The sequence below is a fragment of the Chiloscyllium punctatum genome, chromosome 26 (assembly GCF_047496795.1).
Source record: "Chiloscyllium punctatum isolate Juve2018m chromosome 26, sChiPun1.3, whole genome shotgun sequence".
Lineage (NCBI taxonomy): Eukaryota > Metazoa > Chordata > Chondrichthyes > Orectolobiformes > Hemiscylliidae > Chiloscyllium > Chiloscyllium punctatum.
In genome coordinates, this window is record NC_092764.1 from 79,678,614 (window position 1) to 79,700,985 (window position 22,372).

Consider the following 22,372-nt stretch of genomic DNA (forward strand, 5'->3'; position numbering starts at 1 on the left):
CCAGTAAACTGGCATCCACATGCAAGGGTTACCAGATTCCAAACTGGTCATTTTTGAGGATATGTTGCATGTAAATAGTTCCCTCCATGATATAGGTTAACATAAGGATAAAACTCAGTGTTAAAGGGGATAAAAGCTGACAAGAGATTAATCTTTGAGAGTCTTAACAGGTAACCAGGAGGCCTCTCTCTCCAGCCTTCCCATCCATCAGTGAAGAGAGATCTCTAAACAATAAGACAAAGGCTCATCCTATCTATACTCTTGTCTAAGACCTCTCAGAGGTGTGCCATTTGACGCTTTTGCAAGAGAATGGAAAAGAAATTGAAGGGGTCTCTTCTGTTCATGGAATTGTGCCATTGCCCATTAGAGAATGGAGTTTGAGTAACATCACTCAAGGACAAGGCACTAACTGCAGGAGAACACGCATCGCAATGTCAGGTCAGAAAGTGAAAAATGACTTGTCAAACACCACAAACATACCGAGCAAATGAACAAAAACACAAAACAAAGGAATGACTGTAATCTGAAAACCAGAGGTGTGGAGACTGGGTGTTACTGACAAATTTCCTCTTTATTGAAGAGCTACACATGAATATTCCATCATCTGTAAAAGAGACTGGCCACGTTGAACAGACACCAGCAAGAAACGAATCAATAAATAATGTAGAAAGGCCACCGCCATGGACGGCCACCATTTTCCTACAAGCTGGTTCGCTGTCAGCGTTTAAAGGTCACGAGTTATTCAGAAATGAGACAGTGGGGTGCAACCTTGTTTCAATCAAACTAGGAAATGACAAACAATATTGGTCATGAAAACTGTGGCTTTAATGTAAACACTACATTTGAGGTGTTTGCGTCACTAACATCCCACAGGAGAAAACACCATTCACTAAAAAGAAGAAATAGCAGCACAGACGTTCACCGAGAAGGAAAGGAAGCCTAACTTATATATTACACAGTATCATAGCAAATATTGTCAAATGGGGGACATCTTTACTGCACCTACTTGGCCAGTGAGAGCTGTGCTTTTCTATACAAACCTGGAGGGTGAACAAGTTTATTATTTTTTTAATCCCAATACAATAAGAACTAAGGTAAGTCTAAACAGTTTTGTTGTTACTGTACAGTGGCACTGTCCTGGAGGACAGTCGGGGTCCAACGTGTGGGCTGAAAGACTCCAGGCTGAGTAAAGATGTTGCAAATGCAGGCCGTCAGGCTAAAGAGTAACCATAGCAGCGCTGAACCAGTATAATCCAAAACATTAACTTGGCTTTAACTAATCCGAGTGTTGTACACAACCTTTCAGCAGAATTTCCTTAGTCTTTTCTTTTTTAAAAAAAAGGGAAAAATAACCTTTTTGAAGCTACAAAGCACAAGAAATGGATTTTTTAAAATAATTTATTATTTTAGCTTCTACTTTTAAAGACTTGGCTAAAACCAGATCTACAGCATTCTACTGAAACACACAACCACCATTCAGTTTTCAGAAGGTTGAACTGACCGTGTAGGAAGGCTGTGTCTCACAAAGGCCAAAGATCATGCTATCTGTACATAAGGGCACCAGGATAGTCCATTATACAGTCTGCAGAAAGAGAGGCTGAGGGAACTTTCCCATCACACAAAACACACAAGAGATTCTTCATGCACACTCTGAGGGGAGGGAGGAAGAGAAACATTTATCAGGTCACCAACTTGTCTAAAGCCATTTTCACAAGCTCACCAAAGGGAGAGGAGGGATACAAGGGTGTTTGGGGGTGGGGGAAGGAATGGATGGTTGGCACTGGTAAGGACAATCAAAGAAAATAAAAAAAAACTTCTCTGGCAAAAAAAAGACCTTCAAGCTTTTAGTAAACGGAAGCCCCTCTCCTCCCTCGGTCAGAGTGGAAAGCTCCAAGGCTGTTGCTGTGCTTAACTCAGGGCCGTTCCATTCCACTATATGAAGAGGGAGGCTCAATGCAGCTGATATGGTGCTGTCCTGTGCGTCCTCAGGTTTCCTAACATATTAGTCAAAGAGCTGCCACGGAACTAAACACTGGAAACTCAAGCCTTGTGCTTGGAAGGTGAGAGTGTCACACTGATACCAGCCTGCAGGCCATGTGTTAAAAACAGGCAGACATGTTACCTAGAAAAGGGCTCGCCTGTCCAGGGATGGGTGTGGGGGGTGTGTGCATTCTTTTTAAAAAGATTTTTGTAAAATTTCTCTCTTGAAAGCAGAAGATCCAGTGAAGTACAGTGTTAACTGTGTACAAGTTTGTGATAAGGCTGCGGGTTTCAGGAGTCTAGTTCTGTTGGCAGCTTATGATAACTAAAAAGAATTATATATGTTACGCCTTTATTTACCAACTTGCATCCAATTATCATCACCAAATTTGCCTCTAGACAGTAGAGTCAGTATAAGCCGCAGCCTCGGAGATTGTTGGCAATGATGATGTCAGTGACGGCATCGAAGACCACTTGGATGTTGCCAGTATCCGTAGCACAGGTCAAGTGGCAGTAGATCTCCTTATTGGGAGAGCGGTTCTTGCTTTCAAATTGTGCTTGGACGTAGGCTGCACCATCCTCATAAGTGTTGGGGCCTAAAGGCAAGGGTAGAATGGAACAAAATAGCCTTCAGTGCAAGGAATGGTACAACAGACATACCTCTAGACTTTAAAGATAACCTTATTGGGCAAACCATGATTTACAAAGAAGTCTGACCCCTCTTCTATCCTCTGTTGGCACAGTCCACTGGTTGAATCACAAATGGACACATTACCTCTGGCCAGAGTACTAACCAGTTCAAGCATGCTCGTGTTACTTGACTGCCCAGGATTCTACAGCCTTGCTTATTGCTGCTCTGCAGTAGATGGTCATACTGAAACATGAGGCCACTTGATTGGTTTTCAACATTCTGAGCTATGTTATGCAGTACCTGCAGTGGCCATTTTTCTTTCCCATGTGTGGTACTTCATAATCGTCAGTGTCAAACTTACACCTCTCACTCTCTGAGAGGCCTGGTAGCAGAAACCAGCTTCCAGAAAGGTATTTCTACGATAAAAACAAATCCTGAGACCAATTGTTTTTGTACCTACTGCTTCAAAATGGTTAACAATTGGCTATGATATAGCCACACAAATCCAGTGAACTTCATTTAGTCATTAATCAATGTCAGTTTTGATTAAATCCAGTCATACTTCAACATCTGAAATACCTCTTCAGTGTTATTTAACGTGGTGAGACAGTAAATTACAAGGTTACATAACAGCCAAAACAGCAACATCACAGCTCTGATATGATTGCAGGAATTTGTTGATACAAATCTGTAATAATGTAAATTAATCAGAGCAAATGGTGTCAAGAAGTTTAGGAAATGTTAAGGAGTCTGCATGGTGACTTTGAAATGTTGGATGAAGTGCCCAGCACTTACCAGAGTCTTGTACAAGATTTAACCAAAAATAAAGTCTGTCCACAAATTCTGTTCAAATGTGTGGTTCTGGACTCATTGCCATGGCTAAATCACCAGATGTAAGTAAATGGAAAGGGAAATTTACTTGCTCAGTTATTTCACTCAATAAATACAAAATGCTGAAAAGCACCTTTGGAAAGAAGGTTTGGAGAGAGGTGCAGTGGTTTATGTCATGGTTTATCATGGGCAGGCTCAATGATGCAGGTCTCTGTGCTCTGTTCTCAGGGAAATACAGAGGTAAGAAGACCACAGCGAGAGGATCATCAACCTGGAGGAAGACCCTCTTTGGTCTACCCAAAACATGGGATCTTTCCGTGCAAATGACCCTTGACTTGCCCATGAACAGCTGTTGCAGACTGACTCCAGGTTTCAGGCTGCGTGCTAAGGGATGCACTGGGGTACAGGTCCTGGAGAGGTGCTTTGAGCAATGGTCACAATCTAAGGCTATACATCCATAGTACACCAAGGGACTGGAAACTGTGGAATCTTTTGGGCTGAATGTCTGACATGTATATTGTAAGTATCAAGAATACTGAAATCGTATTGAGGTAGTTCGGTGTTGAAACTCCCAGTGGAAGAAAGGGTGAATTCTATTGCACTGTAATTTTCAATCTGAGATGTTTTGATGTATACTTTTGTATGTGTGTTTAGAAATTCTATGAATGAAGTACATTTTATAAAAAGATTTATTTGATTGCTGGAAACAGTGAGATGGGGCAATATGGTATGCTCCCCCTAACATTTCTTGAGGTTTGTGCACAGCAGTGACTAAGTCAATGTGTTGGCATGTTGATCTGTGTCAATTGAAATGACAAGCAACGACACTGCCACTTGGAAGGAACATTGGCTAAATGCCTTTAACCATTAGGAACCTTGGTAACAGAGGGGTATCTGACTATATGAGCACTTTGCTGCTATTAGAAGCTGATTTGTGGTGTCAGACTTCCAGTTATATTTGTGTGATAGATGGACTCATAGTGTTAAAACTGCAAACATGCAATTAACTGCTGCAATAAAGCTTGCCCAAACCTAGACACTGGGCCTTTGCACAGCCTTTTTCTTGTTCTGTCTCTGATGGATTATCTGGCACTGCCAACACAGCAACAATGTGGCATTGAGTATCTAAGCTCCAGGACTCAAGTAGAGCTTTGAAGATTTATTCCCTCCACTTGGTTTTCCACATGTGAATGCCTTGTTCCTGTGTGGTTTCTTTATTTGAACATTACTTTCTTTATGGCATGTCTGAATTGGAGCTTCAATGTATAGCTTTCTAATCATTTACATGTCCTGAGAGATGGGGATTTGAGTTCCGAAACAACAGCAGTAACATGCAGTGGAACTAAGATATAGCATCAGTTATGACGCCTGGCTTGTACCCACAATCGCCTGTTCCATTCAGCTCAGAATTACAGCTATGTCTTTTTAAGGGGGTGTCAAATGGTGACAGGGAGTTTCCCCCAGCCAATTTCTTATTCTGAACCTCCACCACCATCAGGCAAATGTTATGGTTGATTGTGAAGGGAATTGAATGCACGAATCGTTATACTTCAGTTATACAGGGCATTGGTAAGATTGCACCTGGAATACTGCACAGTACTAGTTACTGCATTTATGGAAGGATGTTAGTGCAATGGAAGCAGATTGGAGAAAGTTTAATAGAAGCATCAAGTCATACAGCACAGAATGGACCCTTCAGTCCAAATCATCTATGCCAACCAGATATCCTAAACTGAACTAGTCCCTTTTATTATATTCATGCATGGGATGAAGGTGTCACTGATCAAGCCAGTATTTATTGCCCATCCCTAATTGCCTAGAGGATAGTTAAGAGTCAACCACGTTACAGTGAGTCTGGAGTCATATGTAGGCCAGACCAGGTAAGGATGGCAGATTCCTTTCCTAATGGGCATTAGTGAGCCAGATGGTCTTTTTCAACAATCGATAATGGATTCATGGTCATCATTACAGTCTTACTTCCAGATTTTACTAAGTTCAAAATACACCATCTACTGTGGCAGGAATCCAATCCTCGTTCCTATTTGCCTGCATTTGGCCCATATCCCTGAAGATGATGGGCTTAAGCCCAAAACGTCAACTCTCCTGCCTCTTGGATGCTGCCTGACCTGATGCGCTTTTCTAGCACCACACTTTAGACTCTAACTCTCCCGCATCTGAGGTTCTCACTTTTACCCACCTCTACCACGTCCTCTGGTGTGAAAGACTTTGCCCCTCAGGTTCCTTTTAAGTCTTTTCCCTGTCACCTTAAACCTATGCCCTCTAGTTTTGGACTACCCCCAACCCAGGGAAAAGATCTTGGCTATTCAACCCATTCATGCCCCTCACCCCTCAGCACCTGACAATCCAGGCAAAAGAATCCCAATCTATTTAGCTCCTCCTTATAACTCAAACCCTCCAGTCCTGGTAATATCCTTGTAATTTTTGTTTCTTTAAGGGCTTTCTAGTTTAACAACATCCTCCCTATAGCAGGATGACCAGTATTTAATGCAGTATTCCAAAAGTGGCCAATGTCCTGTAGTGTTGCAACACGATGTCCCCTGCTCCTATATTCTGACCAATGTTGACAAGCCTGCCAAACATTACCCTGGGTGGATTGCCTTATGAGGACAGGCTAGAAAGGCCTGGCCTGTATCCTCTGGAGTTTAGAAGAATCAGAGATGAATTAATTGAAACATAGCATCCTGAGGCGAATTGAGTTGGTGGATGTTGAAAGGATGTTTCTTCTTGTGGGAGAATCTGAACTAAGGATCATTGTTTAAAAATAAGTGATCGCCCATTTAAAACAGACATTAGGAAACATCTTTTTTCTCAGAGTTATGAACCTTTGCCATTCTCTTCCTCAAAAAGCAGTGAATGCGAAACCTTTACATATTTTAATGGCGTAAGTAGATACATTCTTCATTACCAAGGGGATGAAAGATTATTGGGGAGATACAAGATCATAGAATTGAGGTTAAAATCAGATCAGCCATTGCAAATATCGAGTGGCTTACTGTTGTTCCTTGTTTGCACATTTGATTAGATTACTTACAGTGTGAAAACAGGTCCTTCGGCCCAACAAGTCCACACCGACCCGCCGAACAGCAACCCACCCAGACCCATTCCCCTACATTTACTCCTTCACCTAACACTACGGGCAATTTAGCGTGGCCAATTCACCTAACCTGCACAACTTTGGACTATGGGAGGAAACCGGAGCACCCGGAGGAAACCCAAGCAGACACTGGGAGAACGTGCAAACTCCACATAGACAGCTGCCCGAGGCAGGGATTGAACCCAGGTCTCTGGCACTGTGAGGCAGCAGTGCTAACCACTGTGCCACCATGCTGTCCTTGCATGAATAGTCTTTTGTGGAGGTCACTGTATATTGGAAACATTTCTGGGCTTTCAACAGTGAACATGAAAACTGGACCAGCTACCAACATGAATATGCACAGAATGGATTCCCCACTGTACAAAGCACAGCACTCCAAAACATCCACCCCTCATCACGGAGATACATTGGCTCAGCTTTCAGGTTAGTCCCACTGACCGCACAGTCATGACTGGCTTTGTGGTAGCTGTGTTTCAACGGGCAGCACATATGTCTCTGAACCAGAATGTCATGGCTTCAAGTTTCACTGCTGAGGGAGATCGGTATTGCTGGAGGGGCCAGTATTTAGCCCTAAACCAACATGTATGAATCAAAGTGGTCATTAATATCTCATTGCTAGTGGAAGTTTACTACTTCAAATTGGATGCCATTTCTCCAACTGATGGTCACAATGCACTTCAGGTATATTTTTTTTTGGTTGTAAAATTCTTTATGGCAACCCATGGCTGTGCAAGGTACTAAACTGAATGGTTGGTTAATCTAAAGATGAATGGTAGAACTATTATTTTTAAGTTGGCTGTGGAAGATCAATATCATTTGTCATAGTCAGTTTCTAAGAAGTACTACCTTGAATAACACTGACACAACGCTAGCTTGTCAAAACATCTGGAAAAATGAAGCATGGTGTATGAATATAAAAGAAATAAGTCGACAAAAAGCAGATAGAAGTGTGAGCTTTGAATATGTCCATAATTAATACTGATCAAAAAGATGAATGACTATTACGTTAGTGAAGTACATTTTAATATTCAGCTGAACAAGATGCAAATTCAGTGTGTAGCCTGTCAGCATAGAGGTCAATGGAAGAGCTGTCAAAGGGGCAGTTGGCCTGTTGTCACATGTTTAACAGGATTGTACTGACTCACAGTCTAACTCTTTGTGGATGAGCATGCTGCTAGCGCACAGTATGATATTACAAGCTCATTGCCAAGTCAATGGTTTACCTTTCTGCATTTGTGGAGTTCCAGCAGCCCTTGCGGTCCTGTGACTTATTTACCTTGAGCATTTCATATCCAGTTTCCCTTCTACAATTCTGACACATTCTCATACTCTTCTCTCTCACATCTACATACTCATCTCCACCATCATTTGTAAACATTAATGTAAGACCATCAGTTGATATTATGATCATATTTCCACCATTATGCTCCTTCCTTTAGCTGAATGTTGCTATGTACTCTATTTTATTTTTATATTCCTCTAAACTTTTCTTTTTCAGATTTGTTGTTTTTGTTCAAATTATCTTTTATCTCCTTGTAGGTTCCTCCTGATTTTTTATATATATTGTTAGCCCTTATATGTCCACTTAAGTTTCAAAGTTTAAGCTTTTTAACTGTTGTCCACAGCTCAGTTGATTGGCTGCCTCAGAGACGGAATCTCGGCAGACACTCCAATGCAGTACTTGTGGAGTGTTACACTGTCAGAATCTTGGAGATGAAATGTGAAGCCAAATCCTACTCTCATTCCCAGTGATGGACAGAAATAACCCAATGTCATCTTTCTTGGCAAATAGTTATCCATCAAACAGCATCACAATAAAGAATATCTGATTATTATCACATTGTTGTTTGAAAGAAATTTGGTTGCCATATTTCCAAATCTCAACAATGATGGCACTTCAAAAATACTTCATTGTTCATTAAGTGTTTATTACATCCTGAGGTTATGAAAAGTCTTTTTTGCTACTTTAAATTTCTACTTATCCATATATAGATTCAATTCACCTTCTTTTTGCCTTGAAACATATGTTAACCCTGTTACTCTGCCCCTTTTCTATCAAGATCTTGCTTTCCAATCTAGTTTCTAACTAGTTAATTTGTGTCAGATCCCCACTTGTCTCAACGTGTTGCATGTTTTCTGTCTCCTGTACTTACCTTTGCCTCTTACATTAATCTTTCCTATGCTGACATTGATGGTATTAATTGCTATTTCACAATTACATTCATGCAGTCTGGCATTACCTGTGCCTTTAATTTGGCAGAACGAAGACAAGCAATACTTTTTCAGAATACTTTGCCATTCAGAGTTCCACCATTTCTCTTCCTCTTTCTTACCTTTATCAATGTGGATTCTGTATTTAGTATCCGAGGCCTTCATTGTAAGAGAGTTGGAGTACACGGGCAGGAAGTCTTGCACAATATTGTGTACCATCACAGGATTATGGAGGGAACATATTTCAAATCCTAATGACTGTGTGCATGCAAGTTTTTCCTCATGTTCCCTCTGGTTCTTTTACCAATTAATTTAGGTAGTTAAATCTGAGCCATCTGATTATCAATCATTTAGTCATCGGAAACAGTTTTATTTATTCTATCTAAATGCTTCATGATTTTATACACCTTCAACAAGTTCCATTCAGGCTTCTTGGCTCTAAGGAGGACAACTGGGCTTCTCTGTAACCCCTCTTTCTTAAAACAGTCTTCTAATGTCTTAACAAAATGCTTACTTCCTTCTGATGTGCAGCATAGTCACACAGGAGTCAAACAGTTTGATATGGTTTCAGCAAACTTTCTTTGGTTTTATACTCTTACGCCTCTAAGACCATTGGAAGTGCAAATGTCAGTTTGATATGCCTTATACCCATGGCTTTGTCAGATAATTGGACAAAATTCAGAAGTTCATAGTTTGCAAACAGCTCCACTCCTTTCAATCTGGCAGTATCTCAAAACAATATTTTGAAGAGCTCTTAATGTTCATTTGAGACCTTTTTTTTATTTTAAGTTTATTTTTTAATTCTCACTAACTTATTGATGAGGTGATGTAGTTGTTAAGTAACAATACCTTTAGTGTGTATTAACGTATGGGATATCTGGGCTCACACAGAAGCAGAATTAGAAGAAGTCAGCAAGATCTTCAATTATTAATCCCCAAATACACTTAAAGCCACAACATACAAGGAAAGCGTTAAATAATTTGGTGTCTAATAAATTGACCCAAGTGAACGAGTTAACAATAAAAGCTTTTATCAAAATAACTAAGACATTTCTGCACAAAAATTGACATCATCCCAAATACACATTTCACAGATAAGGTCAAAGCTAATGCGCTGCATATGCACAAAGCTGGAACATTTAAAATAGGCATTTTTTTACATTTTTTAACTGCACCTCTGATCTCAATTTCAGATATAATAAAATTGAATTTTCCTTTAAAATACCATCCATTGGTGCCACATTTTCCCCATGTAGTCAATACTGAACATTTGCACTCTTAAGCTGGAGATTTCACAATAATTTGTGAGGAATTCGTTACCTTGGAGATTTTCAAGTTTTCTTGGCTCCCAGTTAGTTGAATATTATTTTGTTGTCAGACTTAAAGTGGTGCTCTTCCTTTTGTAGCCTCTGCTTCCCCCACACCTTGTATCCTCAGTCGATCCGCCTGCAGACTCCTCTAACATGCAGCCCTATTTAGAGCCTGCTCCTTAGCACCCCTTTTTCTCAGCCTCCCTCGTTTCCAACTCCTGAAGGTTTATTGCTTTCCATCTGCACTTTTACAGCCTCCTCCTTTCCTGTTCAAACTGTACAGCCTCATTTCTCTCCCCCCCCACCCCCACCTCACCCCTGACAGCAGACAGTGCCTCCTGGACCCAACCAACAATTACATCTACTCCTGTCAACTACTCAAGCCTTGACCTGGACCCAGCTATTACAACTGTAGGCCTGCTCCACGACACAATCCCTGGATTCGTGCACATGTACATGTACATAGCCTTAGATACACAAGCAAGTATGTACATTGATAAGTGCATGTACTAACAGTCTACATGCCTGAAATATACATGTGGACATAAGCAAGTGTACAATAACACAATCACAGAGACAAAAAACTTTACACATATATATAATATATATATATATTTTATATATATATATATATACACACACACAGAAAAATGCAGCTCCACAAGTACAGATTTCTACTCATGGGAAGGTACACAGACACACAGACTAAACAAAGGACAAATATACTCAAAGGTACAGAAATATGAAACATAGGCAAACACAAAAAACAGTAAAAAAAAATCAGTCTGTTGTGAATAGACTGATACATTTATTATTTTGGAAGTCAGTATAAATGTTAATGAAGCTCTTAGAATGGAAACACCACCCATCCTTTCTGAGTTGCATATTTGTCCCTGAACTAACATCAAGAGATTACAGTACCAGGCAATGATCACTTGCAGCAAGAGAGAATCATGCCATTGCCTTATGACACACCATTGTCTTCCCATAGCTGAAATCTCCACTATCAACACCTTGGCTATTATGATTGTCCAGAAATTGAACTGGACTAGCTATATAAATACTGTAACTATCAAGAGCAGATCAAAGACTCTAAGAGTAAATCACTACCAGTCAACTCAAAGCCTGTCCACTACTTACAAAGCACAAGTCAGGGCTGTGATAGAGAGGTCAGTATATTGAGTGTATAAGTTGGGATGTCATTTTGTGACTGCACAGGACATTGGTGAGGCCACTTCTGAAATATTATATTCAATTCTGGTCTTCCTACTATAGGAGGGATGTTGTGAAACTTGAAAGGGTGCAGAAAAGATTTCCAAGGATGTTGCCAGGCTTAGAGGGTTTGGGCTATAGGTAGCGGGTGAATAGGCTGGGCCTTTTTCCCTTGGAGTGTCGAAGGCTTTGGGGTGAATTTATAGAGGTTTATAAAATCACGAGGGGTACGGATATGGTGGAGGTCTTTTTCCCAGGAATCCTAAACTACAGGGCATATGTTTAAGGTGAGAGGGGAAAGACATAGCAGGAACCGAAGGGACATTTTCATGCATCAGGTGGTGCATGTATGGAATGAGCTGCCAGATAACGTGGTGCAAGCTGGTAAAATTACAACATTGAAAAAGCATCTGGATGGGTATATGAATAGGAATGGTTTTGAGGGACATGGGCCAAATGCTGGTAAATGGGAATAGATTTATTTAGGATATCTGGGCGGCATGGACTGAAGGATCTATCTTCGTGCTGTACAATTCTACTTCTCTATTGTAAAAACTCAACACCATTAAGGATAAAGCAGCCCCTGAGTGGCATCCCATCTATCACCTTCAACACTCACTCCCCCCACCACCGATTCACAGGGACAGCAGTGCATACCATCCACAAGACTCATTGCAACAACTCTCCAAGTATTTTTAAATAGCGTCTCCAAAACTTTTGATGTCTATCCCCTAGAAGGTCAAAGGCAGCAGATACACAGGAACACTACCTGCTGCAAGTTCCCTTCAAGCTACACATCTTCTTAGCTTGGAACTATATCAAATTTTCTTTAGTGTCGCTCATGCAAAATCTTAGAACTTGCTCCCTAACAACATTCTGTGCTCCTGTATCACATGGATGCAGTAGTTCAAGGCAGTAGCTCACCATCACTTTCTCAAGGGAAATTAGGGATTGGCAATAAATAGTGGCATAGTCAGTGATGCTTGACAAATTAAAAAAAAGGTGATGATTGGTTTATTACCCTTCTGCAGCCTGATTGAAACACTTCAAAGATCATAACGTGTGATTTTCACACAATGGAGGTTGATTTGTAATGTTGATAGTATGAGATGGGTGATAGCCAAATGGCAGCCCATCCTGCATTTATCCTGAGTTATTCCATTGAAGCCAATGAGGTGTTAAACAAGCTGTTGATGCACCATCACTCATTTTACAATGTTGTGGAATGACACACACACACATACACACATAAACACACACATAAACACATACACACATAAACACACACACACAAACACACACACACACATAAACACACACATAAACACATACACACATAAACACACACACACATAAACACACACACACATAAACACACACACACACATAAACACACACACACACATAAACACACACACACGCATATATCTCTGTGGTTAGCAGGTCAGAAACTTCTGGTGACACATGACCTTTAACCTTGAAATGAAGAGGAGTTAGTTGAAGAGAATGAATGATTTATGTTGGACAAAGTCAGAAATATACAACCATGCATGTGGAGAGGGAGTTGCTGCTGTGAGAGACAAGGGAAGGGCAAGTTTAATTTTATAAAACTCCTACCTGTGTACTCAGGGAAGCAGATTGTAAGAGCCGACTTCTTGATCTTCTCAGCGAACAAATCTTTCTTGTTGAGGAAAAGAATAATGGAGGTGTCGATGAAGAACTTATTATTACAGATGGAATCAAACAGCATTAGAGATTCGTGCATGCGGTTCTGTAGCAAGGGAAAGGGAAAGAAGAGAGAGAAAGAAGGAGGATTCGTTAGCATCAGAAAAGGGGAAACTGTATGAATGTGTTTAGTTAATAAACATGAGCCAAATAGATATTAGATACAAGTAAGCTCTCAAATAAGTTCAGACAGTTCAAAGTTCAGGTGACAGATACAAACAGCAGTAAACACACATACACACACAGTCACACACATTCCAACATCTGAACTTTCAGCATTCCCTGTTGATCATTCTAGAAACTGTCTTGTCAATTTAGCCCTTTCCTGTTGACCTCTGTTGTTTTCTGAATAGAGTTATAGAATGATTTCAGTTCAGGAGGCTATTTAGCCTGTGATGTCTATGCCAGGCCTCTGTAAATCAGTGGGATGCACCCCCTGCCTTTTTCTCATAGCCCTACAATATTTTTCTCAATTCAGATAATTATCCAATCTATAAGTTATGAGTGAAGCTGGCTCCACTATACTCTCCAGCAGTCCATTCCCAATCCTAACCAGTCATAATGTTAAAATGTCTTTCCCACATCATCTTTCATTCCTTTTGCCATTTGACATTAAGTTGGTGTCCCCTTTGGCTTGACCTTTCTACCAACTGGAACAGTTCCTCTGTTTCTGCTCTGTCCAGATTCATCATTTTATCAGATTTCCCCTCAACCTTCTCTTGTCTAACAAGAACAGTCCCAACTTGTTCAATCTATCCTGGTGATCTATCCTACCCTCATTGCTAGAACCATTCTCAGAAGCCTCTTCTTTAACTCATACAGAAACTATCTTTCCAGGGTAAAATATCATAAATTCAATTGGGTGTAGGGGATATAGAGAATAGAATTCACAAGGTAAGGTACATTGTACGATATAGAAAATAATGCACAGATACGATCATTGCTATTTTGGATGATCTTGTTTTGATGTATAAAACCTTACTCAATGATTGAGTTCCCTAATCAAGACAACTGACCTTTCTTCAGCTGTAAAGTGTGCCACCACTTTCTCTGGCAACACTGCTAAACACATAGGGCAGCAAGAGTTCAGCTATTTATAAAATCCCTTCAGTGCACAAAGAGGTCATTCAGCCCCCTGCGTTTGCACCTATCCTCCAAACAGCATCCCACTCAGACCCACCCCCCCACCCTATCCCCATAATTCCACACTTACTATGGCTAATCCACCCAACTTGCACATCTTTGGACTGTGGGAGCACCCGGAGGAAACCCACACAGACACAGAGAGAACGTGTAAACTCCACACAGTTAACCCGAAGCTGAAACTGAATCTGGCTCCCTGACACTGTGAGGCAGAAGTGTTAACCACTGAGCCACTGTGCCACCCTTTCCAGGTAATTAATCCAGGTAATATTATTCAGGTAATTTTGCCTGGGCAGAGTTCAGCCTAACTTGATGAACAACAATCAAGCTCTTTTTGAATGTCAATGCATCTGCAGTGCAAATATACATTAAAATACAAACCAGTATAACCAAGTGACAACAAGTTAACTGAATAAATACAGACCAAATCACTGAAACATTTCAGTCCTGCAGTCCATCCATTCAAGGTCATGACACCAACTCATTAAGCTACATTACACACTGTACGAAGTTTTTTTTGTGCACACATACTATAGACATTACAATAATACTCACAGATCTATTCTTTAACTATCTGAGAGATAAGACAAATGAAAGTCAGCTCCTCCACACCATGGAAGGAACTCGCATCAGCAGCTATAATGAAATAGCATTGCAAAAAAACCTTTCTAACTGGGACATTCAAATCCCTGCAACAGCAAGACTGCCAAAGGTTTTCTCCATCCAGCTGCTTGGCATGTGATCTAGGGTACATTTCTACCAACTGTTCCCATAATATTCCTGCAGAACCTGCTGAGAAATAATTCTGAAACCCAGGCCAAAATCCCAGTGCTAAACTTCATTCTGCATTCAGGGTTTTCAGTTTTGATTCACCAGAGCGGCAGGACCACAACAAAAGCCACAACCAATTTGATCACAACGTCTCCCTCTGAAGGCAGGCAAATATAGCAACATAACAAGAAGTTCTTGGGCTGAGATGACGACATACAGGGGAGGTTTGATGCTGATACATTTGTTATGTTAATTTGATGCCTACTGTATTTACATGCAGTGGCAATTGGACAAATCACCAATGAAAGCAGATGTGTGCCCCAACATTTGCTTTCCATGGCCCTGGTGTTTTTGGAATACATTTTAATTCAGTGAACTGAATATATCACCGAACCGCCTAACCACTTTCCAATCCCAAATCCCCAAATCAGAGCGCGTTGGCATCAGGGTACAGTAGGGAACTCATAGACTTTTAATAAACCACAATCATATCTCCCTAGTTAGTCACAAAACGTCAGGCACAAAGGTTTACTGTACAGACTGTCTCATCTTATTAAAAGTCAGGATTGTACTGAAGCTTGGATCCTGTGGAAAAAGGCAGGCACAATTAAACAATAGGCTTACTGAGTGAGAATCAATGAAACAACCCCCATTAACCATTTTGCAGTTATTGTTTTTACCTCTTAACCATTTAGCACCCAAGTTATAAGTTGAGAGATGATACAACTATTGGAAGCAGAGAGAAAAACACATCATTCCAGTTCGGGCAGCATTGATGGTCAGTTATTAGTTAGAATTAACACATCAATCAAAACAATATCACAAGATTTTCTACAGATATCTGGGGAAAAAGGTATGGCTTTTTTTTGCTGTCGATTTGAAATCTGAAAATTGGAGAAAATCGTTTGAACAGTTCTTCATCTCACCATCGTAGATCTAAGAATGAATGAAAGAATACATTGAGCATCATGAGGTCAGGCACAAAGAAGAGGCAAACACGCATCTTAGGAAAGAGCTGGTACTTTATTGATAACCTTACTAATAAATACATTAACAACAGAAATAAATAATAATAATCTACCATATAAACAGGCTTACTTTGTTACAAAATGACTGTAAGTACACCTCATTCACATGTAATAAAGCACTAGGTTAGCCTAAGCAACCACTCAAGCTCACATAAGGGTTCCAAATCTGACACAGAGGTGACTACGAGACTGCTACAGAATATTGACACATACATTAAGAGCAAGGGACTTGGAGTCCTCGTCCAACTAGGTTTGGAAAAAAGTTTACTAGTGTTCCACACAGTTCACTTACCTGAAGCACTCCACTCTTATCTATGTTATGGCACTGCGAAGGCGTCTTTCAGTTTGTGGTTAACACTTTGGACAGGAATACCAATATGGCACAGGGAAAGGTGTCTGATTCTCAATAGTCAAAAAACAACACAATCAGCCTTCAAACCATTCACAATTGGCTGAGCTGTACGAGTGGTTTGAAGCTGGCAGGTAACCTTGAAGACGTACACTAACACTCAATGGAACTGCATCTTGTGATCAGCAAAAATGTACTGCCCGGTAACACAGGATCTCTCCACAGTGTCTCCACTTGGACTAATTGTGAGGGAGCAACAACTGAACACCACTAACTGAACCATTACTAATACTGAATGGGTGTCAACAAGCCACAAATTCTCACATCCCATTCATGACGTATACCCCATGCGGTTTCAATGAACATGTTTCTTTGCTGACAGTCAAAGTAGCTTGGTGCACTGATGCTTGTTGTGATAAACACCAGAACAGGTCCTATCTCTTGTGCTGAAGCAATATCATTACTCCAGGATATAGGATGGAAGTCCAGTTATCAACATGAATGTTTCTTGTATTGAAATGCTACTGTATTAAATAGCCTAATATCAATCATTCTGAAACTGCAATTCCCATTTCTGCTTCCAGTAAATGAATAGTATCAAAGACTCCTGGGCTACAGTGGCAGATACCATTAACTGATTCCTTACTTCACCTAGTTCTCAATGTGAAACTAATGAATGAATAACACTAAACAGCCCTGTAGATTAGTATGGTTCAGGTATCAGAGCAATTCTATCTCAAGTCATAGACCTTGTATACTTGCCATTGTCAGATACATTTTCCTTAAGTCAAAGAATTTGAGGTCAAATGTTGTTACATTCTGGTCCCCATTCAGGACTCTGCTGCATATCATGTTTCCCTGTCTAGCCTTGTCCTAGTTGGCTGATACATCTAATGCATTCCTCACCAAAGACATCTGAAGTCAATTCTAAGAAGTGAAACTCTCAGAGGGCAAGCTTTGTTGTTCATACTCAAATTCTACTCTGTGTTACATTGTTGCATTTATTATAGTGATTAGTTCAATACTGCATACATTGTCAGAGACAGTGAACTACTCTAGTCTTCAGGATCATTGAGAGATCAGACACTATTCTAATCATAAGTCTGTCCTTCAATGAGGTGCAACTAGACTAGGGGACACTGCTTCACCATTGTTTTCCTCTTTATAGATAACAAGGATAGTTGGGAAAGCAAGTGGTGAGATTGGCACAAAGAGTCTGCAAAGGGATATAGACAGCTTAAGAGAATGGGCAAAATCTTGGCAAATGGAATATAATTGGGAAAATTTCAGGTTAAGCATTTTGACAAGAAGAACAGAGAATCTGAATACCATTTAAATGGAGGAAGATTGCAGAAAGCTATGGAACAAATGGATTTGGGAGGCATCGTACATGAATCACAAAAATGATAACATGTAACTGGGAAAGGCAAATGAATTTGGACTTTATTTCAAATGGAATGGAGAGTAAAAGTATAAACAATACAAGGCACTGGTCAGACCATAGATTGAATACTGTGAACAGTTTTGGTTCCTTTATCTAAGTGGACATATATTGGCTTTGGAGGCAGTCCAGAGAAGACTAGACCAGAAGAAACAGGAACAGGAGTAGATTGTTTGGTCCCTCAAGCCTGCTCTAGTTTTCCATAGAATCATGGCTGATCCAACATTCCTCATGTCCACTTTCCCGTGTTTTTCCCATAATATTTGATACCCATACTGACCAAAAATTTATTGATATTAGCCTTAAATTTATGGAAGGACATTGCACCCACAGCTCTCTATGACAAAAAAATTCCAAAGACTCACAACCCTCTGAAAGAACAAATTCCTCCTGATCTGAGTCTTGAATTGGCATCCTTTTATTCTGAGACTATGCCCTTTGGTCTGAGACTCCCATGAGGGGAACATTTCTCAGGATTCTTAAGGGGCATGACTGGGTAAATACTGTTTCAATGAGATCATGTCTTATACTGCTAAACTCCAGTGTGTACAGTCCCAACCTGTTTAGCTTCCATTTCAGGGATGATCTATGTGAATCTTTTCTGACATGGCTCCAGTGAAATGATATCTTAAAGTAGGGGGACCAAAACTGCTTATAGTGGTCTCACCAGCACGTTGTTCAGTTGTAGGAAGACTTCCCTACTCTTATACTCCAACTCCTTTGAAATAAAGGCCAAAATTCCATTAGCCTTCCTGATTACCTGCTGCATCTGTGTACTAGCTTTCTGTGTTTCATGTACAAATACCAACAAGTCCTTTTGTGTTGCAACTTTCTGCAATTTTTATACATTTGAATAAGATTCTATTCTTTGTTTTCCCTTCCAAAATGAACTTCACATGTTTCTAGATTATACTCCATTTGCCAATTTACTTAACCTATTAATTTCTCTCTGTAAACTGTCTGTATACCACTCACAACCTGCCTTTCTACCTATTTTTGTGTTGTCTGCAAATTGGGTTAGAGTACATTCACTTCCTTCCGCCAAGTCATTAATATATATTGTAAACAGTTGTGCTCCTAGCACTGATCCCTGGTCATGGAACGCCAACCTAAGAAAGAACCCCTTATCCCCACTTACTGTTTCCTAACCATTAACTAATTCTCTATCCTTGACAATATACTGCCTCTAACACCCCAGGCTATTATGACCTGACCTTTTGTGAGGTACCTTGTTGAATGCATTCGTGAAGTCCAAATACAACACATCTACTAGTTCCCCTCTACCAATTCTGATTGAGACTTTCACAAAAAACTCTAATAAATTAGATATGATTTCCTTTCATGAAGCCATGCTGACTCTGCTTGATTAGATTATAATTTTCCAAACTTTCTGCTATTACATCCATAATAACTGATTCCAATCCTTTCCCAAGTACAGATGTTAGGCTAATCATCCTGCAGTTACCTGCTTTTTGCCTCCCTCCTTTCTTAATAGGTTCACTTGGTTGTTTCCGGGTACAAAGGGTTTTACTTATGAATGGAGGTTGAGTACATTGTACTCATTGGAGTTTAGAAGAATGACAGGCGAACTTATTGAAACACACAAGATTTTTAGGGTATTGTCAGGGTAGATGCTGATACTTTGTTTCCACTTGTGAGAGAGAGTCTAAGTCCAGAGAGCACAATCTCAGAGCAAGGCATCGCCCATTTAAGACAGAAATGTGGAGGGTCATGAATCTGTGGAGGGCTGTTGAGGTGGGATCAGAAATATATTCATGTCTAAGATATATATTTAATCATTTAGGGAATCAAGGGTTATGGGGAAATGGCATGAAGTTGTGGATTATCATCAGCCATGATTTCCATGAATGGTCGAGCAGATTTGATGGGGCGAACAGCCTACTTCTGTTCCTATGGCCTTATAGCTGTAATTACCTACAGTACTGTGCTGTGTATCCCCTCTCCAGTAAACAAAAACACCCAGGTGGAATTATACAGCAGGTCAAAGAAACATCGTAAAATAGAAGATTTGTAAGACTGAGTATAAAACACTCAGAGCTCTCTGGCCTAAACTTCAGGGTCAGACCCTGTTAATTGTCACAGGGACTGGATTCTTTAGATCAACAAAGAAAGCTGTTTCTGAATCCTTCCATTCCCAGACAACAACGAGCTCAGCCTAAACCTGCCCATAATCAGAAGCAGGGTGTCCAGCATATGGAGCACTGCCAGAAATATGGAGATCTTGCTCTGGCAGTGCGAAAGGAGGAAAATTGTGTTAAAGATTCAACATGACAGCAAATCTCCCAAACTTAATGATAAAGATCAGCTTCCTCCCAAAAGTCAATCATTTGTAATGGGCAGACATTACATTTATTATATTTTAATGCCACCTGTATTCAACTGTAATGTATTATTTCAGCTTTAAATATTTACTGTAGTTTTTAGTACATAGTTTGACTTATGATAAATATTTTTGGATCTCCCCTGTACACACACACACAAGCTTACCTTTCAATGAGTTAGAATAACAAGGTATGTGAAAGGACTATCATTTCATTATTTGATTCCACATCGATTAGCTGACAAGAAAAGCCTGTATCTATGTATTATCTAAGTTTTAGAAATGGACCTCAACACGACTGATCAACTGTGTTACGTGTAGCAAACATCAATAGATACCAAGTTCCAACATATATCTACAGTCTCAGTAGAGACTGGCTCTGCCCACAAATACCAGGTACTATCTCATTCTGCATTCTGGCAACACGAGGATCTCACATGGACTGGGCAACATGAGGTAGGGTTGCACACAGACCAGACCACACTGACTGGGAAACACAGGTCCAGTCACTGATATACAACACAACCCCAGGTTCTGTGATGCCAGCACATGGCTGAAACTCCTTGCTAAATCTCTTACCAAATCTCCTCTCTAATTTTACCAAACATCCCGAGAGAAACTTAAAAGACAACAACTTCTTCATCAAATTGAAGTGCAACTGAATATGACAGGCTCTGGATTCTGAAATACAAAATTTCTTTCAAAAAAACAGAAACTTGTCAGTCAATGTGAATCTGAAAATAACTTTAGTCAAACTGAAAACATCAGGAATTAATTACAGAGGGGAGAGAATGAGAATATGAGGATATCCAGTACTGACTGCAAAGAACACTTACAGTGTGTACGTGTTTCCTGAGTGTTAGGGTAGGTGTGTACGTACGAATGACTGACAATGTGAATGGCTGCATATGAGTTAACAGTGCAGTACCATTGGATTGGAATTATACTGAACTTGGTGCAAACTTCAACCACCAGGAGACAACCTCCAGGCATGGGCCTCGCATTTCCTGGTTTCCTGGACAGTAACTCCAGAGTTATACTGCCACTTACACACTCACTTACAAAATCATTAATGCAAAAGTGGCATTATAACTGTGTCTCCAAGGACATGGTGCATATTGGGGTGGATGTGTATATGCCTGCTTGACTCGCGTGTATATGCAAGGGAATACAAAATCTGTCCAATTCTGCTCAGTGCTTGAACAGCAGTAGCTACAAAATTGGCTGTTTTGTTTATGTGTGATGTCAAATCAGTGGCAGAAATGTCTCCAAAAAATGCCACCTGTACAGTGGCTGACGGACTCTAGTACAGTCCACACCCTCGCAGGTTGTTTGCAATAATCACATCAGTTACTGCATCAAAAACAAACTGAATGTTATTGGTATCAGTGGCACAGGTAATGTGTGTGTAGATCTCCTTGCTTGCTGACTTGTTCTTGCTCTCGTACTGGGACTGAATGTAAGAAACAGCTTCAGCAAACATGCTGGGGCCTGAAAGACAGACACAAAGATAGAGGAAAAATAACAAAATCAGCAATATTTGAGATTGTTCTTCTGAGCAATACCTTATCTGGTGCTAGATACCAGCCCTTTCAAATCAGGTAAAAGATTTGAAAACAAAAGCATTTGGCGAAAGCATTTGGTCGTCTCGCAGTTTCTTTTCCGCTTCTTTGTCAAAATATTCCCAAGAGGCTCCCAAAGGCCATTGCAGGGACTCTGGTAAATGCCATGCCAGGTATTAAAACTCAGGGGAGTATTGAGGAAGTTCAGGTTTAGCCCATCTCCCCGTAACCATGAGCAGGTACAACAATTAAGATGGTTTCTCCACATTTTTCAGAGGTTAGGCCAATCTACATTCACATTCAAAGCAACAGATTGAGAGAACTGCTTGTTGCAATTCCAGGCAATTCCTCAGAATGTGCAACTGGCTGAGATCAGGATCTAACCATAATGGGGGAGCTGAGCAAAAATCATTATCAGGAATGACATAAAAAGGTTGTTAATTTGGTCAATGCACTCAGGGTCTATGGAAACTATGCAGAAGATTGCAGTGCAAACAGGTTAGGCAACTGGCAGTAGTTGGAGGGGACCAAGTACCATAAAAAAAACTGCTACCTCCATTTTAAGCATTTTTGATTTTAAGCACCGAGAGATATTTTCTATAGTTAAAGCAGCTATATAAATGCTATCACAAACATTGTGCTCCTCTTTTTAGATGGACTGTTCCAGGGAAAGATATCACGAGCTGGTCAAATACCTGATGCAGCATGCAAGAAAAGATGGA

The 22,372-nt window shown here is 40.3% G+C and overlaps 1 protein-coding gene across 4 annotated transcripts in view; it reads right to left on the reverse strand.

The window, feature by feature from the left end:
- Window positions 1-552: 552 nt before the first annotated feature.
- LOC140453217 (guanine nucleotide-binding protein G(o) subunit alpha) overlaps window positions 553-22,372 on the reverse strand; it is a 227,345-nt gene continuing 205,525 nt past the window's right edge. The window contains exons 7-8 of one of the 4 annotated variants that reach the window (XM_072547776.1): window positions 12,908-13,061; window positions 553-2,576 (exon numbers count right to left, since the gene is read on the reverse strand). In XM_072547776.1, the coding sequence (XP_072403877.1) occupies window positions 2,389-2,576; window positions 12,908-13,061 (342 nt within the window). In that variant the 3' untranslated portion in view covers window positions 553-2,388. Of the gene's footprint in view, window positions 2,577-12,907; window positions 13,062-15,836; window positions 15,866-15,913; window positions 21,580-22,372 lie in introns of those variants that run through there. The other 3 variants (XM_072547779.1, XM_072547778.1, XM_072547777.1) reach the window with 3 other exon arrangements.